Source organism: Felis catus, chromosome D1, assembly GCF_018350175.1.
Source record: "Felis catus isolate Fca126 chromosome D1, F.catus_Fca126_mat1.0, whole genome shotgun sequence".
Lineage (NCBI taxonomy): Eukaryota > Metazoa > Chordata > Mammalia > Carnivora > Felidae > Felis > Felis catus.
The window spans coordinates 62,932,841-62,960,192 of record NC_058377.1 but is presented as its reverse complement, the minus strand read 5'-3'; the positions used below and the strand labels follow the sequence as shown (position 1 = coordinate 62,960,192).

The window sequence follows — 27,352 nt, the reverse complement described above, 5'->3', positions numbered from 1 at the left end:
GTAAAAAGAATCATTGGCTTCTAGGGCTTTCTCTCAGGGAAACAGACCTTAGTGTTCTTATGCAGGTGTGTATGTGATAACTTGAATACAAGGTACAAGAGTCCACTGCTATACTTACAGATCCTCCAGGAAGGCAGTGAAACAGACAGAACATATTTCCTATGTCTGAGATGCATTAACCCCACACACTGCGCAATTGTATTAGTAATCCTTCTTTCCATATGGTAAACCAATTAAGGGAGAGGAGGAGGGAAAGATAGAGCAGAAGTTTCATTCCTATTATTTCCCCCTTGTGGTGAGAGGAAGAAAAGCCTTCTTCTGGAAGTGGAGTGGAAGAATAAAGTTCTTCCCTAATAGGCAGCAGATGGCTCCTTTCACGTTCTGAATGAAGTTGATAATGTTACATGGGGACATGGGGGTGGGGTGGGAAAAAGGGCATCGGGATGGGGGCAGGATATTTTTTTGTGTGTGTGCTACATCATAAATTATGTCTCAATAAATTTCAAGAGAACAGAATATATTCTTTTAACAAACACAGAATTAAGTTGGAAAACAGTAAGATGCCATGAAAAGCACTAAGCACTTGGAAGTTAAATAGCACACATCTAAATAATCCATGGCTTAAAAAAGAATCACAGAAGATGTTAGACAATATTTCAAACTGACTGTTGGTAACATAGCAAAAGTTGTAGGATACAGCCCCCCCCCAAAAAAAAATTGAGACAAATTTATAATTTTCACTGCTTATAATAGAAAGAATGAAGATTTAAAAACAATTATTTAAGTTGATGACTTGACAATTTAAAGGAAGAGGGGTATAAGTTAAGCCCAGGTAACCAGGAGTAAGGAATTAATAAAGATAAGACTAGAAGCAATAAAATTGAAAAGAGAAACAATAGAGAAAATCAAATTAACAAAAGAACAAAGTTGATTCTTTGGAAAGATTAATAAAGTTAATAAAGCCCTAATAAGACTTATAAAAGAAAAAGAGAGAAACACAGAAGATCAATATGGTGATTTAAGAAGTTATCATACAGGGGCGCCTGGGTGGTTCAGTCGGTTAAGCGTCCGACTTCAGCTCAGGTCACGATCTCGCGGTCCGTGAGTTCGAGCCCCGCGTTGGGCTCTGGGCTGATGGCTCAGAGCCTGGAGCCTGCTTCTGATTCTGTGTCTCCCTCTCTCTCTGCCCCTCCCCGTTCATGCTCTGTCTCTCTCTGTCTCAAAAATAAATAAACGTTAAAAAAAATTTAAAAAAAAAAAAAAAAAGAAGTTATCATACAGATAATACAAAATATTAAAAGGATAATAAAGGTTTGTTACAACTTTATTTATTTATTTATTTATTTATTTATTTATTTATTTATTTATTTATTTTAACGTTTTTATTTATTTTTGAGACAGAGAGAGAGACAGAGCATGAACGGGGGAGGGGCAGAGAGAGAGGGAGACGCAGAATCGGAAACAGGCTCCAGGCTCCGAGCCATCAGCCCAGAGCCCGACGCGGGGCTCGAACTCACGGACCCACGGACCGCGAGATCGTGACCTGGCTGAAGTCGGACGCTTAACCGACTGCGCCACCCAGGCGCCCCTGTTTGTTACAATTTTAAACTCAAAAACCCAACAAATTTACCTATTAGATTTTAGGGCACACACTATGTGAATTTTAACCCCCATACATCCTAATTGCAGGCTTGCCTTTAGGAATTCTCAAGGGATAGTGTTTTCTTTTTCAAAGAAAATATTTTTTTCCTTGTCTTCCATTCCCTTCCTCCTTCTTTCCTCCTCCTCCTCCTCTCCCTCTTCTTCCTCCCCCCTTCTTCTTCTTCCCCTTCCTCTCTTGCTATCTCCCTCCCTTCTCTCCATCTCACCTTCCTTCCTTCCTTTTTTTCTTTTCTATGTTTTTCCCCTAATTATCAACTAAGAATGTCTCCTTCTCAGCTTCTCCCCTTAAGGGAGACTGTATTGTAATAGAGTTCTCCAGAGAAATGGAACTACAGTAAAACCTTGGATTTATTTAGAGTAACTTGTTCTGCAGGTGTTCCACAAGATGGAGCAAACATTTCTAATAAATTTTAAACCTGATAAACAAACAGTGTCTTGCAATAGAAGTAGTAAGTGATGCAGAATGTCACATGATCACAACTGAGCCAAGGGGTCTTAAAATTTGCTTTGATATACCAGTACTTTGGATTACAAGCATGTTTCCAGAGCTAATTACCCTCACAAACCAAGGTTTTACTGTAATAGGATATAGATAGATATAAGAGGAGATTTGTTACAGGAACTGGCTCATGTGGTTATGGAGGCTGATAAGTCCCACAATCTGTCTGCAAGCAAGAGAACCAGGAAAGCTGGCGGTATAATTTATTCTGAGTCTCAAGGCCTGAGAAGCAGGAGAGCACTGGTGTAAATCCTAGTCTGAGACCAGCAGCTGCTAGTCTAAGTATAGGAGTCTGAAGGCTGAGGTTCCAGTTGCTCTGATGTTCAAAGGCAGGGAAGAAATTGACATCTCAGCTCAAGATGAGAGGGGATTTCCCCTTCCTTTGTCTTCTTGTGTTTTATTAAGGCTTTCAATAGATTGGTTCACGTGGGCCCACATTGGTGAGGGTGGGTCTTTTAATCAACTGAACGAAATGCTAATCAATTCCAGAAACACCCTCACAGTTACATCCAGATGTAAAGTTTTGCCAGCTATCTGGGTATTCCTTAGCCCAGGTAACTTGACACATAAAACTAACCATCAGATATATGAACTCCCAACAGACTCCTTCCTTCTTCCTTCTCCTCCCTGGCTTTGTGTTTTTTCTCCAAGAAATGTGATCTGTAAATGTAGATTGGACCTGGACTCTCTCTTTATGCTAATGACCGTATAATGAGAAAAATATATATAAATGGGACAGGTAGGCATTAGCTGTGAAGGTTTACACTTTTAGTTGATTTCAACTTGAAGGAAAGTCTAAATAGTGTGTGAGAGCCTCTATGAGAAAGAAAATATAAGGGCATGAAGGAATTAATTTATGTTTAAAATATGAGCCCAGCACTATTCTAAGTGGTATTTATATATTGATTCTTTTAACCTTCGTGAGGACCCTGTGATGTAGGGGAACTATTATTATTTTCATGTTAAATAAGAAAACTGAGACTCAGAGACACAAAGTGATTTTTTTTAAGTAACACAGCTTATAAATGACTGTGTTGGGATTTTAACCCAGGTAGCCCATCCTACAGTCTTTTTCATCATAGCACCCTGCCCTCCATTCTAAACCACATTGGTGGTAATTTGCACTATTGAGATATCACTCCGTGCCACATTTTACTGATGTTCCATTTTGTGCTGATAAGATTTCCCACAGGCTCATCAAATATGTGAGTAACCAAATTCTAGAATCTTATTCTGAGGGTCTGTTCTTGAGTCCCCTTCTGGTACCAATTACTGTATCATGCAGGGTATAAACAGGAAACTACTAGAAAAGGGTTTAACTGAAAGGAGTTTAAAAAGGGAATATTTATTGAGGTGTTGCAAGGGTCAAGTACCAACAAGAAGTACTCAGGAGCTAGCCACTGCCACCCAGAAGGGGAGGGAGCAGTATTACTCCAACCTGGGGGGCTGTGGAGCTGTGGAAGAGGGGCTTCTTACTAGGATCTCTGGCTAGGGAGAAACACAACCATGGTTAGAACTGTATCAGACCAAAAAGTGGGGGTAGCAATAAGTACCCCAGCCCCTCTCTCCTCCTATATTTGATGTCCTAAAGGTGACTACTGTTGTCTGAACTGGAAGTCCAAGAGTCAGGTTGGGGAACAGAGCTGAAGCAGGACATAGAAGAGATCAGCCTCCATGAACACAGAGCAGAGCAAAGAAAGAGGAAATGGATTTGTAGCCACATAGAGAATAAACAGCACACTAGGTTGAACAAACTGTTTGCCTTTTCTGTGGCTGGACCCAGGAGGTCAAGGAGAAAAAGATCACACAATGAATCTGACTGGTTTTACTTTAACTTCTTTATCACAAATCCATAAGAGATATTCAACAATGTCTGCAGCTGGAATGATTACCCACTCAGAAATGTGGTTCTAAATACATTGAAGGGATAGGAAGGAGTCAGATTATATATGACTTTGATTTCACTAATTAGGTAAACATGTTTTGAACCTACTACATTCTAAACACTATGAGTAACACCACATTAATGGGGAACAAAATTGACATGGATTTAATTCATGTGTAATGTTGAATAGTGCATGTTAAGAAAATTAGTTTTATTTTATGAAAAATGGAAAGCCACTGATACTATAATGTAGTGTAATTAGTGTAAAGGAATCTTGATGACGGCAGGGACCTTAACTACTTTATTTACCTTTATACCTGTGACAAATCTAGAACTGGACATATAGCTGATAATAAAAAGTAAATATGTATATTACACCTGTGACATGTGTCAACTATATTTGAATAAAAAATACTTATCCAGTGACTAATTTTACGTAGTGTTAATTAGCTGCATGAATTCATGAAGATACCAAACAGCAGAGCTTAACACAGGATAATGTGAAAAGCAGGAAAAAGTATAGTTTTGTTGAGAAATTCTGGAAAGTTTCAATATAAGATTTCAGGATGTTGAAAGTGGTATAATGTTTAGGAGGATAGTCTGTGGAGTTGAGCAGACAGATATAGATTTGAATTTCAAGTCAGTTTCAAATCCTGTCCTTCACATTGCAACTATAGGCACCCACTAGCACCATACCATAAGGTGAGATGAAGGTTCTTAAGAGATCCAGCTCATTAGCCTCAGGATCCTAGACTCCCAAGCTAAGACTATTCCAGATGGCTTGGAGAAGGGGGTAGTACAGTGTGAGGAGTTACCCTAGATCATGAAACTCATAAAACTGACAGAGCCTCCTGCATGCCTGACACTGTGACAGTCAGGGTTTGTTTGTTTCTTTGCATATTCCCCTGGCTGGAGAGCCTCACCGTGTGCAACAAGGCCATGTCCGAGCTCAGCCCCAACTCTTTGCCCTCATTCCCAGATACAACTTTTAACCCTTTCCCAGGTGGAGAGACCAATGGAAGGTAAAGAAAGGCAAATTGAGAAATTCAACAGTGAGCCAGATTCATAGACTGGGACAGAACCCTGGGGAGGTGGACTGCCTCCATTGATCCCTCCCAGTGTCCGTCACTTGACAGTGGCTGGTTTACTTACTACTGCAGGAGGGGCCATGAAGATGCTCCCAGGCTGGTTCTTCCTTCTGGGCTCCTTCTCCTCTCCTGGCTGTTGCTGCCTGTGCTGGGCCTTTTGTTGCTGAGAGCACTCCTGGGTTTGGGATATAAATCATAGCCATGAAATCACCTGGTCTCAGTCTGACTCCCCTGGGCCCACCCCATGGCACTCCTCAGTATCACCCAACTGCCTGTGGGGCAGGTCATCTCACTCCAGCAATAGGAGCCTGCAATGACTTTGGAGGCCTCTCTTGGCCACTCTGGGAACAAACCTAGCCCAGGACATGGGCCCTGCAGGTGGACAGCTCTGCCAGGTTGAGTTGTTAGAATAAAAAGTGTTTCTTCTTCTTGTCTCAGCTTGGTTTCCTCTCCACTCAGTCTAGCAAGTAGTCAGTTCTGTTGTAATGGGACACAGGAGTTCTGAAAAATCACCATGCTATGCAAAACCCCACACAAGATACCATAGGATTTATGGAAAAATAGAGTTAGCATAGTACTCAAAAATGTTGTGATACATAAAAAAGATCGAAAACTAGGATAAACTATAGCAGAATTTGACATGTTAAGAGGGTAAGAGAAATACAAATGCTACAATGAACACAACACTTTATGTTGAGAAGGACATGAAGTTGCTTGTGGACGTGGATGGAAGGGCTGCAGCTTGTGAGTCATGGTGAAGTGATAAAAGGAGATTTGTTTGAAATCAGACAGAAAATTGTAAAGTGAGGGAAGGTGGCTGGTGGGTGTTAGCAGTGTGTGTGTGTGTGTGTGTGTGTGGTGTATTCTGTGATGCTCACTCTCAGCTTGATGCAGTTTCTGTGTTTGGATTGCACAAAGGCAAATGTGAAATTCACTTATCCTCAAATCGTTTCATAATGTATCAGTGGTGTTGGACCATGTTTGTACATAAACCAAGTGACATAGCAGAACTGACTGTATCTCCCTTTTCCTGTGTCAACAGTCTTCCACTGTCCTGAACCTTCCACCTCAGTATTTGAAGATTCCAAGGACTAAGGACTTCAAAAAAAAATCTCTATTGCATGCACATCCTGTAAGAGTCATCTTTGTATATTGCCCTCACTTCCTCACCGTTTTAATCTACAACCATATAAAAATATGTCCTATGGCTGCATTGAACCTGCTTTCGTTAATAACTTCCATATTGCTTAATTGAATGAACATTGAATTATAGAGAGTCCCAACAGGGAACAGATGGCCCACTCAAATTAGAGTAATTAGTGGGGCATCCGGGTGGCTTAGTCAATTGAGTGTCCCAACTCTTGATTTTGGCTCAGGTCATGATCCCAGAGTCCTGCGATGGAGCCCTGCGCTAGACATGGAGCCTGTTTGAGATTCTCTCTCTCTGCTGCTGCCCTGCTTGTGCGAGCTCGCTCTCTCTCTAAAATAAAAAAATAAAAAAAAAATAATAGAGAAAGATTTATGTACAAAGGGACTATTTATAAAAATGTCACCAATAAAAGATCCCAAGTGATAGTGCAATTATGTTGCGTTAGTAACAGCACTTGTCACCAGCTTTAGATGTGAAGGGATGAGTCACTAGATTTTTGAAGTAGGGAGTTGGCATAGAGAAGGTTACCTTGAGAGGACCTTTTTTGATTGATGTTGAATTTATTCTATCTCTTCAGGCATGAGTTATGTTTGTGAAGTTAAAAAAAAGTTTATTTATTTATTTATTATTTATTTATTTATTTATTTATTTATTTATTTATTTAGGAGAGAAAGCATGAGTGGGGGAGGGGCAGAGAGAGAGAGGGAGAGAGAGAATTCCAAGCAGGGTCCATGCTCAGCATGGAGCCTGATGTGGAGCTTGATCTCATGGCCATGAGATCATGACCTGAACCGAAATCAAGGGTTGGACACTCAACTGACTGAGCCACCCAGGTGCCACATGTTTGTGAACTTTAATGCCACTCTCTTCTGTTGATTTTGTACAAATATCTGGTTGTATTTGGTGTTAGATAAAATTGTACTGGACAGGATGCACAAGCGGAAGTTGATTTTATTCTTATGCCTTTGCCAGCAAGGGGAAAGAGAGCACAGATTAAGTCTGGATACTCAATTGTCAAAAGGCAAGGTTGAGCTGGGGCAAGTTGTCAGGTGGAATAGGTTTAAACCCTGGGGTGAGCAAGTGGAAAAGTATTGGAGGATTTCAGTGGGAAGTTAATCAATAGGATGTGTCTAACACATTGAATTACTCCTGAGGATTACCAATGATTTTGTCTATGATTAGGCCATCTGTATTTGCTAATTGGTGCCCTTAGAGGTTAGGCTGGTGCCCTCTACAGGGACTGGAAGATGGGGTGCCATCTCTTTCAATGTTTACATTTCAGGAGATAGTTCCCAGATCCTTGAGAAAGACATTTCCTAGGTTGTAAAACTGACCAGAGGTTAAGAGGAGATTTATATACACTGCAAAGGGGCAGAGAAAGAATTTATAATTACACATTTGCTTAAACAAGTGTTTTAAGAAAGCAAAGGCCAGGGGCCTATACTCGGAAAAAACTTTCTAAAGTTTAGCCATCTTGGTCATTGATTGTTTGTTTTTTCTCTTAGTAGGCAATGTGAGGATGCTGTTGTATTTGGTTGATGTATCATGTTGTCTAGGAACTGTAGGGTGTCCTGATAGCTTGATTTATGCCTGAGCTTATGCCCCATGCTTAATGGGGCATGATTGTTTATAGCCATGTGGGTCACTGTCCTGTTTTCTGACCCAATCTTTAATATTCTGGAATACTCACCACTGTTTCTTGACTTTTGGCCTACTTCCTTGTCCAGGAGTATATATGCAGGATAGAAGACCTGCTTGACTACTACTCCCGTGCTTCTCATTTTTCAGCAGCTTGATTTTCTCATGGCCTTCTGCTTCTTTTAGTATCAGACGTCTCTGAATCTGAATCAACATTATCTTTGTAGCAGTTTTTTTCCTGTGTACCTTTTGGGCTCCCATTATTTTCCATAATTCTATCACAATAGTCTTTTGTCTTTTGGAGTTTCCTCATATTTTTTGTTTCATAAATGACTCTCCATTTGTTTTGTATCATGTTATGGGTTGATTTATTATTGAATATCTTGTCAGTATTGTTAGGTTTTGGAATGGGAGTAGGGAGGTGCAGTGAGTGCTGAATTTGTCATGTTGATCCAGAAATATTTGGAACTTATTTACTCTTTAGAATTTTTGAGACTTTCCTGATAGCTTATTATTTTATCATTTCCTGAAAATAATGCATGAAAAGAACATGATGTATATTATCTGTTTTTACTTGGTGTTAGCTATTCAGCATTCATTCAAATCCACCTTTGTATAACTTTCCATTATCATAGAGACTGGGAAACAAAAAATACTCAACTTTGGAGTCTGGTAATTGGAGATTAACATCAGATTAATTTATGACCAATCAGACATAAAGGTCTGTAGAGGCTTCCTTTTCCATCTCTTCTTCTTGGCCGGAGTTTAATGTGGAGGATGGTGGTCATTGCTTTGAATGGCAGAGCAGAGAAGTAGAAAAAGCCTGGCCTTTTGTTGGTATAGTAGAAGTGTTATAACAACTCAACTACCTGAATCTGTGTGTGTGTGTGTGTGTGTGTGTGTGTGTGTGTGTGTGGTGAGATAAAGAAACTCCAATTTGGTTAAGCCACTATAATCTAGTGTGTTTTATACAGCTAAGCACATCCCTAATTGGTAGTTGACTAACGTTTCCCCTTTTTGATGTTTTGTGCCTTGTACAAGATAGTACATTGTTGTGACACTTCTAGCTTCTGTTCACTCTTCACTCACTTTCCAGAGTAGGAGTATCTTATTATTAGTGATTGATGTAAAGGAGAAAAAAAATGGGCATGTAGAGCTCAGTCCCTTTCTCTCTTCTTGTCTCTGCAACATGTGTCTCTATGGCTCTCAGCCATGTGGTAACTCCAGTTGTAAAGGTCCTATGTCTTCAGGGTCCTATGTCTCAGCAGTTTGGGAGAGTCATTTGATTCAAGACGTTGTTAGCATTTGTTTAATTAACAGGGTATATTGAAACAATATAAAAAGCATTCAAAATCCATATTTAGATAAAGAATTCTCAACAAAATACTAGAAAGCAGAATTCAGCAAAATATAAAAATGATTATATACTATAATCAAGTGTGTTTTATCTAAAAAATGTAAGATTGGTGAAAATCAACTAATGCAACATACCATATCAATGGAATATAAACCCAAACCACATGATCATCTCAAGATGTAGAAAAAGCATTTGACAAAATCCAGTACTCTTTCAAGATAAAGACACTTAAAAACTAGGGATAGACGGGACTTCCCTCAACTTGATGAAGCCCATCTATTAAAACCCTATAGCTAACATTATACTTGATGATGCAAGATTGGAGATTTTCTCTCTAAGATGGGGAATAAGATACAGAGGTCTGTTCCCACACTTCTATTCAACATACTGAAGTTCTAGCCAGGGCAGAGGCAAAAAACTAAAATAAAGGCACTTGGTTGTAAAGGAAGGAGTAAAACTATCTCTATTTGCAGACGACATGATCTTGTATGTAGAAAAAAGCTATTATAAGTAATAAAAAAATAATAAACAAGGAGATAAGGTAATTTGTACATAAATTATTTGTATTTTTTATGCTAGCAATGAACTATTCAAATAAGAAAACAATTTCATTTAACACCAGAAATAATTAAATATTTAAGAGTAAACTTAACAAGTGGAAGGCAAAATGTGTACTCTGAAAACTACAAAACGTTTAGAAGAAATTAAAGAGAAACTAAATAAAGGGAAAGATATCTTTTGTTCATGAGAAGAGATAATATCGAGATGGCAATACTCCTGAAATTGATCCACAGATTCTGTGAAGTCCCTATCAAAATTTCAACTGCCTTTTGGCAGAAATGGACAGGTTCATCTTAAAATTCATATGGAAATTCAAGGGACCAAGAAGAGCTAAATAATATTTAAAAAAAAGAATAAAGTTGGTGGACTCACACTTCCAAACTTACTACACAGTTATAATAATCAAAACAGCATGGTATTAATATGAGGATGTATATATAGTTCAATGGAATAGAATTGAAAATTCAGAAATAAACTCTCATACTTATGGTTAACTGGTTTTTAACAAAGTTATGAAATAAATTTGATGGGAGGAATAGCCTTTTCAACAAATGGTGCTGGGATAATTGGATATGCAGGATGCATATCATTTTCTCACATATCATATATAAAAGTTAAAATGAATCATAGGCTTAAATGCAAGAACTAAAACTATAAAACCCTTAGAAGATAATATAGGAACAAATCTTTATGACATTGACATTAGGCAAAACCTATGAGACCAAAAGCATGAGCAATAAAGAAAAATATATGAGTTAGATGTCATCAAAATTAAAAATGCCCATGCTTCAAAGAATACCATCAAGACATTAAAAAGACAACCCCACAGCATAAGAGAACATACATGCAAATCATATCTCTGATAAGGAACTTGTATATAGAATATTCAAAGAGCTCTTACAACTTAATAATAAGAGGACAAACAACCCAACTAAAAATCCAGTTTAAAATTGGACAAATGATCTGAATGGACATTACCCTAAAGAAGATATGCACGTGGCCAGTATGCATGTGAACACATACATGCTCGACATCACTAGCTATCAGGAAGCTCAAATAAAAAACCACAATGGAATACTACCTCACACCACCTAGGATACTTTAATCAAAAAAGATAGATAAAAGCAAATGAAAAATGGACTTTTTATTGTAGAATGGTCTTAGATTTTTAGAATAGTGTTAGTTGTGAAGATAGTGTAGAATTCCCATATATCCCACTCCTACCTTCTCTATTGTTATTAATTTCTTTGGTACAGTACATTTGTCACCTTTCACTAACCAATATTGATACAGTATTATTAACTAAAGTAATGCTTTATTCAGATTTTTAAAATGTTTACCTAATGTCTTTTTTTCTGTTCCAGGATTCCATCAGGACACAATATTACATTTAGATGCCAGGTCTCCACAATCCTTTTGCTTTGATACTTTTCTTATGATTGGACCAGGATTATGTGTTTTTGGAGAAATGCCAAAGAGGTAAAGTCTATTCTCATCATATCATATCAGAGATACTTATTATGTACATGATTTGTCAGTGTTGATGTAAACTTGATCACCTAACTGACATAGTGTTTGTTGGGTTTCTTCATTTGTTTTTTAACTGACTGAGCCACCCAGGCACCCTAGTTTCTTCATTTGTAAACTGATTCTTTTTCCCACTTCCCATACTGTACTCTTGGGAGAGAAATAACGAGTCATGCACTTAAGAAGTAAGTAATTATGTCCAGCTATTTGAGGATGGTGTATATACATAAATTATTTGGAAATTTTTACATGGGAGATTTGCCCATTATTCTCCATTTATTTATTGAATCATCTACTTATATCAGTGTAGACTTATGGATATTTATCTTGTACATTGGGTATTAATCCCATACCAGGACTTCTGATGTGTAAAGAACTTAGAAGTCTTCACTCCTGTCCTTACAAGAAGAAAAATTAGAAAAAAAAGGAATATTAATAATTTTTCTTGAATCCATAAGGGAATTGATTGTTGCAGGGCAAAGTGCCACCCCAAAATTTGGAGAGATAGGAAAACACAGAGAATCAGTTTACTTAGAGTAGAAGCTGCTGGAGTCACAAACTGGTAGGAAGACGTCAAAGGTAATTTTGGCATATTGCTGGAGTATGAGTGTAGTTTAGTATGAAAATGAGAAATATTTGGGGACTACAGTCTTAGGGAAGCCCCACACTTAATATCCAGCAATTCCAGCAGATTCTCACAGTATAGATCCAAGATGGGCCCCCTGGATTTTGGCAGGAGGAGGGGAGAAGTTAACATTATGAAATAATCCCAGAGCATTCTCCATGATAAAGGCCTCATCTCCATGGGGAAGAGACTTTATTACAGCCATTTCCCACCTAGAGGAAGGGATTCCTCTGACACCAGGAAGTCAGTTAGCCCTGTCACCTCAGTTTTCTTGTGGGTCCAGGAAGTGGTTGATTTTCAGTTGTTCAACTTTTTCTTGATGTGAGGATGGGAATGACAACTTCTAAACTTTCTTTACACATTTAACCTGAAAAGAAGTCTCTCTGAGTCTCACATAATTTTTACTAATTTGTTAGTTTTCCAATGTCTATACCCATTTAAAGATGTTCATCCATGATTTCTACTTGTTCTCAGCAGGACACTTTGCTTGAATTATCCTATCAGCCATTAATAGAAATGGATCCAATCTCTTGGATGGCAATATTAGAGGAGATTCTAGTATCTTTTTTTCTGGGACTTTTTTCTTTCTCCCTGAAATGTCAAAGGATCCCAGGGACTTGGTCTAAACATCATGTGGAAAGAGTAACAGGCTTTGACCCATCCACTAGTACACTACTGTTTATCCGTTGTCACTGCTTTTGTTTTTGGTGTCTGGAATCACAATTAAAAACAGGTGAAAGCACATGGTCCAATTCTGTATTGACATTAGATATAATGAAACTCTATCTAACTCACTCTGTCAAAGGAAAGATGATTCAGTTCCTTGAGGGTTAATGGCCTAATGCTGTCACATTTGAACTTCCAAATTTACTGGCACAAGTTAGGCTTCTCCTTGCGAAGTCAGCCATAATGCTATGTGATTGGGTCAGAAATGTCATATCTGCATGCTATCTTGGAGCCAATATTCCACCCTTATTGATCTGGCACTGAAATAAATAAAAAACATTAGAGCAACTTTATTCTTTTTGTCCCCAAACAAATATCATTTCTTTTACAGAAAAAAATACTCTTTAGATACTTTTGGTGTCCTTTATAATTTCAGTGAACCATTGGGCATCATTAGGATTTTCTGAATTCATTAGAGAAATTCAAGTAATGTTGAATATAACAAATTGAATATTCCTCTTTAGGCTCTAATGCAAATAAACTCAAGAGTTGGTAAAAACTTTATAAAATAACAAAGTAATTACTGTCAAATTCTTGACCTACATTCTTTTTTTTAATGTTTATTTATTATTTTGAGAGAGTGAGAGAGAGAGACAGAGTACGAGTGGGATAGAGAGAGAGGGAGACACAGAATCCGAAGCAGGCTCCAGACTCTGAGCTGTCAGAACAGAGCCAGACATGGGGCTTGAATTCACAGACCACAAGATCATGACCTGAGCTGAAGTCAGACACTTAACCGACTGAGCCACCCAAGTGTCCCAACTTGACCTACATTCTTATAACTGATAGGGATCCTATAGAGTGACTATAGAGGATTTCAAATGTGCTGTGTTTACTATTGGACAGGAAAATTGCTGCCACCTTTTCAATGGAATATTCTTTTATTAAAAGACAAGAGATTTATAATTTCACTTGGAGATCATTCCTTTTTATTGTCATCTTAACTTATGTTTTTAAAAGTTAGTAGCAAGGTTGAATAGAGAGAAAAGGGTAAGGGTTAAGAACAGAGACTCTGGAGCCTGAATGCTTGGGTTCTAACCTCACTCTGCAACGTCCTTCCCATTTGACCTTGGCCAAGTGTCTCAACTTTCTTGGCTCACCTGCAGAATGTGTAAATGACAGTTGTACGTGTTTCATAGGGTTGTTGTGCAATTATGAGTTAATATTTGAGAAATGCTTAGAACAGTGCCTGGCACATAGTATACACTTTACAAAACAGGTGAGTTAATTTGAGTCGATATTGCTAGCAACTGGGAGACATGGAATTTTAACCCAGGGCTGTTGTGCTCCAAAGCCTGTGCTCTTTCTGTAATACCAGTTGTAAACTTCTGCCATCAAAAGTTGGCTCACTTCCTGGACACATTCTCACCCAAACCAAGCACCCTCTGGAAGCCCACTCTCAGCTCCTGGGTCCGGAGGGCATACACCATGGGGTTAAAGGCTGGGGGCATAACATTATGCAGCACGTTGAAGAGAACAGGGATGAAGGGGACCTTTCTTCCTGCCAGGTGGGTGACAGACAGCACAATAACAGCTGTGTAGAAGAAGACAATGAGGATGAGATGGGAGCTGCAGGTACTCAGGGCCTTCGATGTTGCTTCAGCGGAGTTCAGCCTCAGCACTGAGCGAACAATCAAAGCATAGGAAGCAAAGACCAGACCCATGTCACCCCCAAGTGTAACCCATGCCAAGGCCAACTGGCATACTCTGTTAATAGTGACGTCATCACAGGCCAGACTAGTGACCCCCAAATTAGAGCACAGACAGTGGTCAATTTCATTTCTGGAGCAGTAGTGTCGCTGGGCAGCCAGTACAGGCAGTGGGATGGTCAACAGGCCATTCCTGAGCACCATGGACAGGGTGGCTTTGATCACAAAACCCTCATTGACTATGGAGGAGTACTGAAGGGGGTAGCAAATGGCTACATATCTATCCACAGCCATGCAGAGGAAGATGCCTGACTCCATTCCCATGAAAGTATGGATAGCATAGATCTGAGCAAAGCACTCGTGGAGGCTGATGGCCTTGGCATCAAACCAGAGAATGGCCAGGATCTTGGGCATGATAGTGGTAGCCAGGCCAATGTCCACGATAGCCAGGATGCCAAGGAGCTGATACATGGGCTGGTGCAGGGAAGGCTCATGTTGGATGGTGATCAAGATGAGGATGTTGGCAATGAGAGCTAAGATGTAGAGCAGAGCCAGGGGCAGGGAGAGCCAGTGCTGCCACTCATGAATGCCTGGGAGCCCCACCAGGATGAACTCAGACACTTGAAGCCTTGAGCTATTGGTTATACTCAGGGTGGTATCCATATCATGGGATGTCTTCTTCTCAGCATCTGCCTACGGATTAAGGGAAGCAAGGATAGTGTGTGGTTAGCTTAGCTAAAGGTTAAAATTTCTGTGCAGGTATAAGATTCACCACAATAATTCAGTTCTGTTAAATATAATGCATCCTTTATCCCCTTGAGACTCTGGGAAAAAGTTTACCTAAGAATAAAAGAAGGTCCAGTGTGATAATAAGATAAAGATTTAATATAATACAAGTAAAGATTTACTGATTCTATATGCCTGATATCCAGCATATATTTTTATATGCTGGGGACATGAACATAATGCGGGAGACAGATACATTTTAAAGAAACATACATATCAGGCCTGTTCTAGCTTTCAGTGGTTGCCAAACAAAATATTAAAGACTGGGTAACTTAACCAATGGAAATTTGTTTTCTCACAGTTTCGTGGGCAGAGGTCCAAAATCAAGGTGTTGGTGGTCCTGTTTTCTTCTCAGTCCTCTCTCATTGGCTTATAGATGACTGTCTTCTTCTGATGTCTTCACATTGTCTATTGTTTGTAAATGCACATGTCTGTGTCCAAATTTCTTCTTAAGGACACTTGTCACATTGGATTAGGGTCCATGGTCAAGATTTCATTTTAACTTAATTACCTCTCTAAAGACTTTTTCTGTGAAACTGTTAATTCTGAGGTACTAGAGACAAGGATTTCAGTACCTGAAGTGAAGCATACAACTGATCCCTAACAAGTAAGTAAAGTTAGGGAGTAGAGGTGATGTCTCCATTCTTAGGGATTTCAGAAAGAGAATAAGTGGCCGCAGTTAGAACTCTGACCAGGCTTTTTGAGTGTCTTGTTGTTGGAGAATAATTTCTGACATAAAGCACTTCATTTAATTTTACCATACAGGTGAGGAAACAGATTGAATGATTTGTCTAGATAAGGATCATGTATCAAAATCACTAATATGTGTCAAAGCTACAGCAAAATTTTAATGTTATGCATTTAAATCCAACACTCCTTTCATAAAATCTTAGCCAAAAGGTTAGTACCCTATGGAATAGCATTTGTTTCCTTTTCTGATTATGAAAGGAATGTTAAAGACATACCTAGAGCTGTATTTTTAAATCCCTTATGTTATTAACAAAAGGTAGGAGGAGGAACAAGTGGCAAAAATCTTAAATTAAAAAAAAATGTTTATGAATTTTTGAGAGAGGGAGAGAGAGAGCAGGAGAGGGGCAGAGGGAGACACACACACAGAATCTGAAGCAGTCTCAGGCTCCAGGCTGTTAGCACAGATCCCGACTGACACAAACTCATGAACTGTGAGATCATGACCTGAACTCAAATCACTTGCTTAACCTACAGCCACCCAGGCGCCCCATGGCAACAAACTTTTAACAGCTTCTATATTTCTGTATGGTACAAATTGGAAATATAGTACGCACATTTAGCCTTTTTTTTCTTTGCTTAAGTAATTTTGTGGCTTGCTTTTACTCTTGGTTCTCTTTTTTAATATATTCTTGATTTATTAATTCTTTAATTTTTGGAGAACTTTTCAAGCAATTGTATCTAAAACTGTACCTGAGAGACTGATGTCAGCAAAATAGTGGGCTAGGAAACTGTAGGTCTTTGTTCTACCACAGATCACTAATCAAGCAACAGATTGACCAAAATAGCTTTGTGGTTGTTCTAGAAACTGAGAAACTAAGTTACAATCTATAGGGACCAAGTGAATGAATGCCCAACCGAAGAAATGCCACACTCAAAATTGCAGGAGTTTTCATGGTATTTTCTCACTCTTGTCTCACCCTCTCCTTTATGCAGCATGGTACACCAGGAGGAATCCATCCAATTCTTAGTTTCTCCCTTGAGAGGTAAGGTAAAAAGTATTTTCATGGTCGTCTGACTGGGAAGTCCCATCCTTTTGAGGTTGTCCCAACATCTTAGAGCTCTGCTTCATTTCTCTCCTATTTTCTGATCATAGACCATAGTCTCTATAGATGGGAAGAGCTTGTAAGAAGGGAGGTAGTAAAGGTGAAGATCAAATAAGTAAAGCCAGCCATGGAAGTGGAAGGCATATACTAATCAAATTCAGAGTCAGGACAGAATTACTGGAATGTGGGACACATCAATCCCCTCACCTCTCAGGATGTAGATCATTGGTTGGTTTCCTTACTACTTCAGGAGGATCTTTGAAGAGGCTTTCACACTGACAGTGCTTTCTGTAGCTGTTTCTGCTCTCCTGGCTTCAGCTACCTGTGTTCAGCCGTATGTTGTTCAGAGCAGATCTGTAACTTTGTTTGTCATCCCTGGAGTGTGGGGTTTTAGAATAAATTGGATCCTGGTGATGCTTGGTTTGGTGTGCTGGTCTATAAGCCCTCCCCACTCTACTCTAAGCGTCCTCTAGGGTGTAATGCTTTTTTTTTTTTTTTAAATCAAAATAAGGCCTCTGGTGCCCTTGGGGGTTAGCCAAGTAATTTCAGGGAGTAGACACACCCAACACTAATCTTAGGGCAGTTCCCCAGATGGACAGCTTTCTACTCCAGACTCCTCAGAGTTTAACTGATGAATAATTCTCCTCAAATTGTATGACAGTTCTGAAGTAGCCCCCCACCTTCAAATGTATGTTTACTTCATATCCCTCCCAGAGATTGCCTCCATTTATTTTCCCCTTCACAAACTTTGTGAGTAACCTCTTTATTTTGTTTACTCTTCCTCATCTTCTTGATGTTTATTTCACTACAATTTAATTTTTGTTTCAATATTGCACAGAAATTTCTCTCATTAATACTCTCAAATTGCCAAAAATAATGTATTTTTTTAGAATGTAATCTCACTCAAACCCTCTCTAGTGTTTGTCTGTGTTGATCAGTTCCTTCTAGTACCACCTGCCTCTCTTGTATTTCATGACGTGGTACTTTTAGTGTTAATTAAACTGAAATAAAAGAGTGATGTTTAACTTGTATTCAGATCAAATCCTTCTTAATGAGAAATGTATTGGTTGATAAGTCTATCTGAAATGGCAGTCCCAATTCTATCACTCTCTGCTTTATTTCTAGGACACTCATCACAACATGCCAAATTATGGACTTACTTCTTTGTCATTTTGATTTTTAAAAACATTCCCTTTGGGTTGTCTTACTTTTTGATGATATCCTTTGTCTTTTTTTTTAATATATGAAGTTTATTGTCAAATTGGCTTCCATACAACACCCAGTGCTCATCCCAAAAGGTGCCCTCCTCAACACCCATTACCCACCCTCCCCTCCCTCCCACCCCCCATCAACCCTCAGTTTGTTCTCAGTTTTTAAGAGTCTCTTATGCTTTGGCTCTCGCCCACTCTAACCTCTTTTTTTTTCCTTCCCCTCCCCCATGGGTTTCTGTTAAGTTTCTCAGGATCCACATAAGAGTGAAAACATATGGTACCTGTCTTTCTCTGTATGGCTTATTTCACTTAGCATCACACTCTCCAGTTCCATCCACGTTGCTACAAAGGGCCATATTTCATTCTTTCTCATTGCCACGTAGTACTCCATTGTGTATATAAACCACAGTTTCTTTATCCATTCATCAGTTGATGGACATTTAGGCTCTTTCCATAATTGGGCTATTGTTGAGAGTGCTGCTATAAACATCGGGGTACCAGTGCCCCTATGCATCAGTACTCCTGTATCCTTTGGGTAAATTCCTAGCAGTGCTATTGCTGGGTCATAGGGTAGGTCTATTTTTAATTTTCTGAGGAAGCTCCACACTGTTTTCCAGAGTGGCTGCACCAGTTTGCATTCCCACCAACAGTACAAGAGGGTTCCCATTTCTCCACATCCTCTCTAGCATCTATAGTCTCCTGATTTGTTCATTTTGGCCACTCTGACTGGCGTGAGGTGATATCTGAGTGTGGTTTTGATTTGTATTTCCCTGATGAGGAGTGACGTTGAGCATCTTTTCATGTGCCTGTTGGCCCTCCGGATGTCTTCTTTAGAGAAGTGTCTATTCACGTTTTCTGCCCATTTCTTCACTGGGTTATTTGTTTTTCGGGTGTGGAGTTTGGTGAGCTCTTTATAGATTTTGGATACTAGCCCTTTGTCCGATATGTCATTTGCAAAAATCCTTTCCCATTCCGTTGGTTGCCTTTTAGTTTTGTTGATTGTTTCCTTTGCTGTGCAGAAGCTTTTTATCTTCATAAGTCCCAGTAGTTCATTTTTTCTTTTAATTCCCTTGCCTTTGGGGATGTGTCAAATAAGAAATTGCTACGGCTGAGGTCAGAGAGGTCTTTTCGTGCTTTCTCCTCTAGGGTTTTGATGGTTTCCTGTCTCACATTCAGGCCCTTTATCCATTTTGAGTTTATTTTTGTGAATGGTGTGAGAAAGTGGTCTAGTTTCAATCTTCTGCATGTTGCTGTCCAGTTCTCCCAGCACCATTTGTTAAAGAGACTGTCTTTTTTCCATTGGATGTTCTTTCCTGCTTTGTCAAAGATTAGTTGGCCATACGTTTGTGGGTCTAGTTCTGGAGTTTCTATTCTATTCCATTGGTCTATGTGTCTGTTTTTGTGCCAATACCATGCTGTCTTGATGATGACAGCTTTGTAGTAGAGGCTAAAGTCTGGGATTGTGATGCCTCCTGCTTTGGTCTTCTTCTTCAAAATTACTTTGGCTATTCAGGGCCTTTTGTGGTTCCATATGAATTTTAGGATGGCTTGTTCTAGTTTCGAGAAGAATGCTGGTGCAATTTTGTTTGGGATTGCATTGAATGTGTAGCAAGCTTTGGGTAGTATTGACATTTTCACAATATTTATTCTTCCAATCCATGAGCAGGGAATGTTTTTCCATTTCTTTATATCTTCTTCAATTTCCTTCATAAGCTTTCTATAGTTTTCAGCATACATATCTTTTACATCTTTGGTTAGATTTATTCCTAGGTATTTTATGCTTCTTGGTGCAATTGGGAATGGGATCAGTTTCTTTATTTGTCTTTCTGTTGCTTCATTGTTAGTGTATAAGAATGCAACTGATTTCTGTACATTGATTTTGTATCCTGCAACTTTGCTAAATTCATGTATCAGTTCTAGCAGACTTCTGGTGGAGTCTATCGGATTTTCCATGTATAATATCATGTCATCTGCAAAAAGCGAAAGCTTGACTTCATCTTTGCCAATTTTGATGCCTTTGATTTCCTTTTGTTGTCTGATTGCTGATGCTAGAATTTCCAGCACTATGTTAAACAGCAGCGGTGAGAGTGGGCATCCCTGTCGTGTTCCTGATCTCAGGGAGAAAGCTCTCAGTTTTTCCCCGTTGAGGATGATGTCAGCTGTGGGCTTTTCATAAATGGCTTTTATGATCTTTAAGTATGTTCCTTCTATCCCGACTTTCTCAAGGGTTCTCTATCCAGCTTCTGGCTGCCATAGGTAGTTCTCTGTGTCTCTTGGATTTCAATGCCTTTTTCCTTCCCCAGATGCGGGAAGTTCTCAGCTATGATTTCTTCAAGTACATCTTCAGCACCTTTCCCTCTCTCTTCCTCCTCTGGAATACCAATTATGCATAGATTATTTCTCTTTAGTGCATCACTTAGTTCTCTAATATTCCTCCCTCATACTTTTTTTCTCAGCTTCCTCTTTTTCCATAATTTTATCTTCTAGTTCACCTATTCTCTCTTCTGCCTCTTCAATCTTTTTTGTTTATCTCTCTCTTTTTTTCCCTTTGATTTATTTCTTAAAATCTACACATGATTGAAATCACATGGTATATATCTTTTTTCTGACTGGATTATTTCACTTAGCATTATACTCTCTAGATCCATCCATGTTGCTGCAAATGGCAAGATTTCATTATTTTTCATGGCTGAGTGATATTCCATTGTATATTTATACCATATCTTCTTTATCCATTCATTTATCCATGGACACTCTGATGTGTCCATAATTTGGCTATTATAAATAAAGCTTCAGTAAACATAGGGGTGCATATATTTTTTGAATTAGTTTTTTCATATTCATTGGGTAAATACCCAGTAGTGGAATTACTGGATCATATAGTAATTCCATTTTTGATTTTTAGAGAAACCTTCATACTGTTTTCCACAGCGGCTACATCCATTTGCATTCTCACCAACAGTGCATGAGGGTTCCTTTTTCTACACATCCTCAACAATACTTGTTTCTTGGGTTTTTGATTTTAGTCATTCTAACAGGTGTAAGGTGGTATCTCATGTGGTTTTGACTTGCATTCCCCTGGTGATTAGTGATGTTGAACATTATTGTCTTTTATATTTACCTATGTTGTAAACTTATTTGTGTCCTTCCTTCCTTCCTTCCTTCCTTCCTTCCTTCCTTCCTTCCTTCCTTCCTTCCCTCCCTCCCTCCTTCCTTTCTTTTTCTTCTTTCTTTCTTTCTTTCTTTCTTTCTTTCTTTCTTTCTTTCTTTCTTTCCTTTTTCTTCCTCCCTTCCCTCCCTTCCCTCCTTTTTTCCTTCCTTCCTTCTTATATTTGCTTTCTTTCTTTCTTTCTTTCAAAAAAGAAAAGCTTCATTCTACCAAACTATGTATAATTAGCATTAAACATTTTCCCTAAATGATATATTTCTCCAAATATTAAATAGTATATACCATATTTATTAATTAAACATTGCTAAAATTTATTCAAATTCTCCAATTGCTCCTTCTCAATTGGAGAATGTTCTGTTTCTTTCTTTTTTTTTTTAAGTTTATTTATTTTGTGAAAGAGGGAGAGAGCATCCACTTGTGTGCATGCATAAGCAGCAAAGGGGCAGAGAGAACAAGAGAATTTCAAGCATGCTCTGCACTTTCAGTGAGGAGTGTAATGTGGGCTCAAACTCTCAAACTGTGAGATTATGACCCGAACCAAAATCAAGAGTCAGATGCTTAACTGACTGAGCCACCCAGGCATCTAGAGAATGTTCTGTTTCGTATAAAGAGCTCCAAATGACAAAAAAAGTGGTAATCCACTGAAAAAAAGTTCTAGTGAGTATTATGAATGTGGCAGAAATTTTTAGCCCAATTCAGTTAACTTTACTATGGTGATTTTGTGAAGTCTGTAGTGAAATGTCATGAAGAAGTATAGGTCCATGTCTCCTAACCAAAGCAGAGTGCTTATAAAACATTTTTTGATATGTAACTTCAATTTCTTGACAATATGAAATTAGTTTAAGCTGGTTTAGAAAGCAGTAATGAAATGCCCTTTTTGCAGGCCACCATACATTACTGGACACTTTTTTGTTTGCAATGATGGCTATAACACATATCTGGAAACTTCATCAACATCCGACTATTGTCCAGATTTCTTTCAATTTTATTTTTTGCCAAAGCCCATGATCCTCTTCAAGATAGATAGGTCTCTGCTCTTTTAAGACTAAGAGATCTTGGGGTGGCTGAGTGGCTCAGTTAGTTACGTGTCTGACTCTTGATTTCATCGACTCAGGTCATGATCTCAGGGTTTGTGAGTTTGAGCCCTGCTTGGGGCTGCATGCTGACAGTACAGAGCCTGCTTGATATTCTCTTCTTCTCTTTCTACCCCTCCTCTGCTTGTGTTCTCTCTATCTCTCTCAAAATAAATAAACTTAAAAAAAGAGAGATAAGTACTTCTCCTATCATCTGTTTGTGATCATCCATTGTGGTGTGATACCTACCTAGTTGTCCAGTGTTTTCACATTTCCTATGGCAGCCAGAAGCTGGATAGCAGAAATTCTGAAGTCTGCTGTAAGGCCTTGAATTGCTGTTTGGGAGTAAGGTTCCACCATGGCTTTCAACTGGTCTTCATTTAAAACAGATATGAGTCTCCCTCAAAGCTCATTTTTCAGACTCACATCCCAGAACAAAAATTTCAAGCCACTAAGTATAGTCCTTTTACTAACAGAGCCTTCTCTAAAGACAGACTTGATGTTTCTACTTCCTATGGGTGCATTAAATCCTAGTTTAAGATCAGATAAAAAAAGTATTGGGAAATCTTTCAAAGATACGATAATGTTCACATCTGAAAAGATGATGATTTCTCTTAGTGATTTGTTTTTAGAAGTTTCCTATTAACAAATGCATAACCACAAGGACAAGATTTACATACAACAGGAGCATGTTAGTTGCAATCGGGGCATGATTTGGTGGCCATCTTCGTTTTCATGGTTCAGGTTGTACACATGCTTTTCTCTGGCAGCAGTGGCTCAGGCTCCTCCCTTTGTATTTCAGTGGACTGGCCCTCTGTCCTACCTCATGCCTGCTGGCCAGACCAAGGCTATTCTTTATTTCTTTGTATGGATTTGAGTTACTGTTTAGAGTCCTTTTATGTCATCCTAAAGGACTCCTTTTGGATTTTTTTGGTAGAATAGTTCTTCTAGCTATGAACTCTGTTTTTGTTTTGTTGGTAGTTGGCTGGTTATATTTTAATTTTCCCTTTATTGTTGAGGATTGCTTTAGCAGATACAGAACTCTTGCTTGACATTTTTCTTTCAGAACTTTTAATTTGCCATCCCACTGACTTCTAGTCTTCATGATTTCTGGTGAGAAATCAGCTGTTAATCTTATTGAAGCTCTCTTATGACTTTTCTCTTGGTACCATTGGGATTTTTTTTCCTTGTCTTTCCAAAGTTTGATTATAATATGTCTCAATGTGGATCTTGTTGAGTTTATCCTACAAAAATTTATTGAGCTCTTGAATGTATAGATTCGAATCTTTCATCCAATTTGGGAAGTTTGCTGTGACTATTTCTTCAAATATTCTTAATTTTTCTTTTTTCTTCTCTGGCATTCCCATTATGTTTGTGTTAATGTGATTTATTGGCATCCTACAGTTCTTTTAGGTTCTGTTCACTTTTTGTCATTCTATTTTTCTGCTTCTCATTTTGGTTAATCTCAATGGACTTGTATTCAATTTACTAAATTCTGCCTGTTTACATCTGCCATTGCACCCCTCTAGTGAATTTTCATCTTAGTTATTGTACTTTTCAAGTCCAGAATTTTTATTTGGTCTCTTTTTATAATTTCTCTTTTTTAATTGATATTCTTGATTTGGTGAGACAAATATTGGTTTGCTCTAGTTTTTGTTCATGGTTTTCGTTTGCTCGTTGAGCATATTTGAGACAGTTTCTCTTGGGGCACCTAGGTGGTTCACTTGGTTAAGCATCTAACTCTTGATTTTGGCTTAGATCATGATCTTGCTATTCGTGAGTTCGAGCCCCGTGTCAGTCTCCATGCTGATGGTACAGAGCCTGCTTTTGATTCTCTCTCCCCCCCTCTCTCTTTTCCCATTCCCTTCTCTCTCTCTCTCTCTCAAAAATAAATAAATAAACTTAAAAGAAGACAGTTTCTATTAAGTCTTTTTCTTATGCCTATGTATGAGATATACTTATTATTTCTTTGGATACATCATAATTTTTGGTTACATGTGGACATTTTGAGTATTATAATGAAACGACTCTGGAATTCAAATTCTCCCCCTCCCTGGGGTTTGTGTGGCCTTTAGGATGAAATGAGTCCTTCAGGATGAAATGAAAGGACACTAAGCAGTGACTCCTTGTGGCAGAACTGTTGGCTCTTTAGTGATTCCAGATAAAATTTATAAATCTATATTTTTTGTTGTTTGTGGTTACTGAAGTCTCTGTTGATTAGTTTAGTGGTCAGCTAGTGATTTAACAGAATTTTCTTTAATTGCCTGGAATGAAAATACTCCATTCTTTGCAGGTGGGGTCTGTGTGTGTGTTGAAGTATGACTTCAACAGTCAACTAGGCACTTTATACTGCTACTGTAATATTGGTTTTCTGCCGTACAGAGACTGAAGGTCAGCCAAGATAAGAGTTAAGGGCGTTTTACAGTCTTTTCTGAATATGCACTCAGCCCTGGACATGTTTGACATGTCCCAGGAATATATGGAAGCTTTTCAAAGTAAGCACCTATTCCAGTGAGATATCTCACTCCCCGGCCTTTCCTCTAATGTTTTTGGTAAATCTGTGGTTTCTCCAGCTATAATTTCTTTTCTCAGGTGGCAGAGGCTACTCCATTTGTCTTTAAATGATTTTGACAAATGGTCATGAGTAACCACCACCCTATCCTGGGAAAGTTCTGAGTTATGTGAAATAAAAGCAACCTCTTTGCACCTGTCCTTCAAGAAATCACAAGACGGGTCAAAATAAACAACTATAATTCTTTGAGAGCAATGTCTGCTCTGCTTCTTCCAGCACCATGGACCCTCCCATGAGGAACGTGAGATGCCATTTTTAAGACCACTGCTGAACTAAAGAGGGAGGAATCAGGCCGGGGTGAGTTAAAATATCACCGAGTTCTCTTGCTGAGATTCAGTCAACTTTTTCTTGATTAAATGTCACCTCGTTTCTGCAAATCTTTGACTAGTTTCCAGGGTTCTGATAAAGTTGATTGTAATAGTTTGTGATAGTTTATTTTCTGTTGTTGGGGGACAAGCTCCTGTGGTTCCTTAGTATTCTATTTCACTGAGGTAACCAGAAAGGGTTTTACTTTCTGGTTGTTACATGCTTGTCTAGAAGGCTTTGCTGCAGCATGCACAGCTTCTTTAGTGCCCAGGCCCTACACATCTTCCCAAGCACCCAGCTCCTGTGGTGCTTGGCAGCTACAAGTACCCAGTGGTCAGGTGCTTCCTGCACCATCTCCCTGGGGTGGGTTTATGACAGAGCATCTGGTGAGGTACCTTCTTGTGAACAACTGTCCTCAACACCCTAGATTGTGGATTTCCAGCAATTTCAACTGACACATCATCACAACAACTTCTTTTCTGTTTGGTGTATCATCTTGTGCCCTCTCCAACAGGGCCTGATTCTCAGCTCAAGGTGGGTCTTCCTGGGCAATCTTTCTTGTCTCTAGTGGTAGGGGCTGTTCCTTACATCTGCTATTGCTATATTCTTTAGAGCTCTCTCTCATTACTAGCCAATCTCTTGATAATCCAATCCTTGTTACAGTTGAAAATTATTTATATAAACTTTCCCTGTTTAAATTATCATGTGGTTTGTCTCCCCTGATTATAACCAGAATAGTGTATATTGGAGGAACAAAACATACTGGAATTTGGTGTGAACAAATGATTTAGTGAAGATTTACAGTCAAATAGAAATGAATTTTGCCAACTGAGTTATAAACTATATTAAAAATTCAAAAACATTTTTTAAATAAAAGTGATATGCTTTAAAAAATCATCAATAATGAATCAGAAGTAAACCCCAAATTATTTCAGTAAAATCCAGCTTTCTTGTTATCTATTCTTTTTAACGAACAATCATATACATAGTGGCATAAAATAACATCTATTTTATCACTCTCACAGGTTTTGTGGGTCAGGAATTCAAAAAGAATACAGTGGAGTGGAGTGCTGTGGCTTTCTTCTACTCAAACAGGTGGGGATAATTGAATAGCTATGAGCTGGAATCAGTGGAAGGCATCTTGACTCACATATCTGCTCCTGGGTTGACATGATTTTAAGACTGGGCTTAGTTTGGAATGTTGACTAGAGGACCTCCCCAAAGCTTCTTCATATGGTTTAGACTTCTCATTGCATGGCAGCTGGATTGTAAGAGAGAGCTTCCTGAAGTGAGCATACAGAGAGGAAAAATGCCAAGACATGCAGGTGGATGCTTTACGGCTTTTTCTGGCCTGGACTTCTGTCACATTCTGTTGATTGTCAGTGGATCACTAAGTCCAGCTCAGATTCAAGAGGGAGTTTAATAAGAATTAATCTCTTGGTGAGGAATTGTCAATGTTACATTGCAACAACCTGTGGGATAGAGATATGTGGTTCTTTGTAAGGTGCCATACCCAGTGAGATTTTTGCTTGTCTGAGAAAACCTTTATTTCTCCTTCACTTTTGAAGGATAATTTCACAGGGTAGAGAATTCTGGGTTGTTGTTTTCTGTCTCTCACCTGCTTAAATATTTCACTTCTCTCTTTGCTTTCTTGCATGTCTTCTGATGTGAAGTCAGGTGTAATTCTTATCTTTGTTTCCCTATAGGTAGGGTGTTTTACCCCCTCTAGCTTCCTTCATTATTTTTTCTTTATCTTTGATTTTTGGTATCTTGAAAATGATATGCCTAGATGTAGGCATTTTTTTGGGGGGGGGTATTTATCCTGTTTGGTGTTTTCTGAGCTTCCTGGATGTGGTTTGGCGTCTGACATTCATTTGGGGGAAATACTGTCATTATTGTTTCAAATATTCCTTTCTTTCTTCTTGGAATACCATTATGTGTATGTTACACCTTTTGTGGTTGTTCCATAGTCATTGGATGTCTTTTCTGGTTTTTTCAGTCTTCATTCTTTTTGCTTTTCAGTTTTTGAGAATTCTATTGATCTATTCTCAAGCTCAGAGACTCTTTCCTCTGCC

General features: G+C 38.7%; 2 protein-coding genes across 17 annotated transcripts in view; one reads left to right on the top strand and one right to left on the bottom strand.

The window, feature by feature from the left end:
* The window catches only part of LOC101088611 (olfactory receptor 52L1-like), a 176,009-nt gene that overhangs the window by 118,661 nt on the left and 29,996 nt on the right, over positions 1-27,352 (top strand). For 7 of the 16 annotated variants that reach the window (XM_045038840.1, XM_045038838.1, XM_045038835.1 and 4 more), the window contains 4 exons: positions 6,177-6,266; positions 11,205-11,319; positions 25,188-25,268; positions 26,303-26,372. The gene's annotated coding sequence lies outside the window, so the exon portion shown is untranslated. Of the gene's footprint in view, positions 1-6,176; positions 6,267-11,204; positions 11,320-16,836; positions 16,887-25,187; positions 25,269-26,302; positions 26,373-27,352 lie in introns of all 16 variants that reach the window. The other 9 variants (XM_045038844.1, XM_045038834.1, XM_045038847.1 and 6 more) reach the window with 5 other exon arrangements.
* On the bottom strand, positions 14,065-15,030 carry LOC101097275 (olfactory receptor 688-like). The gene has a single exon (XM_003992948.3). The coding sequence runs from the start codon at positions 15,028-15,030 to the stop codon at positions 14,065-14,067; it is 966 nt and encodes a 321-aa protein (XP_003992997.2).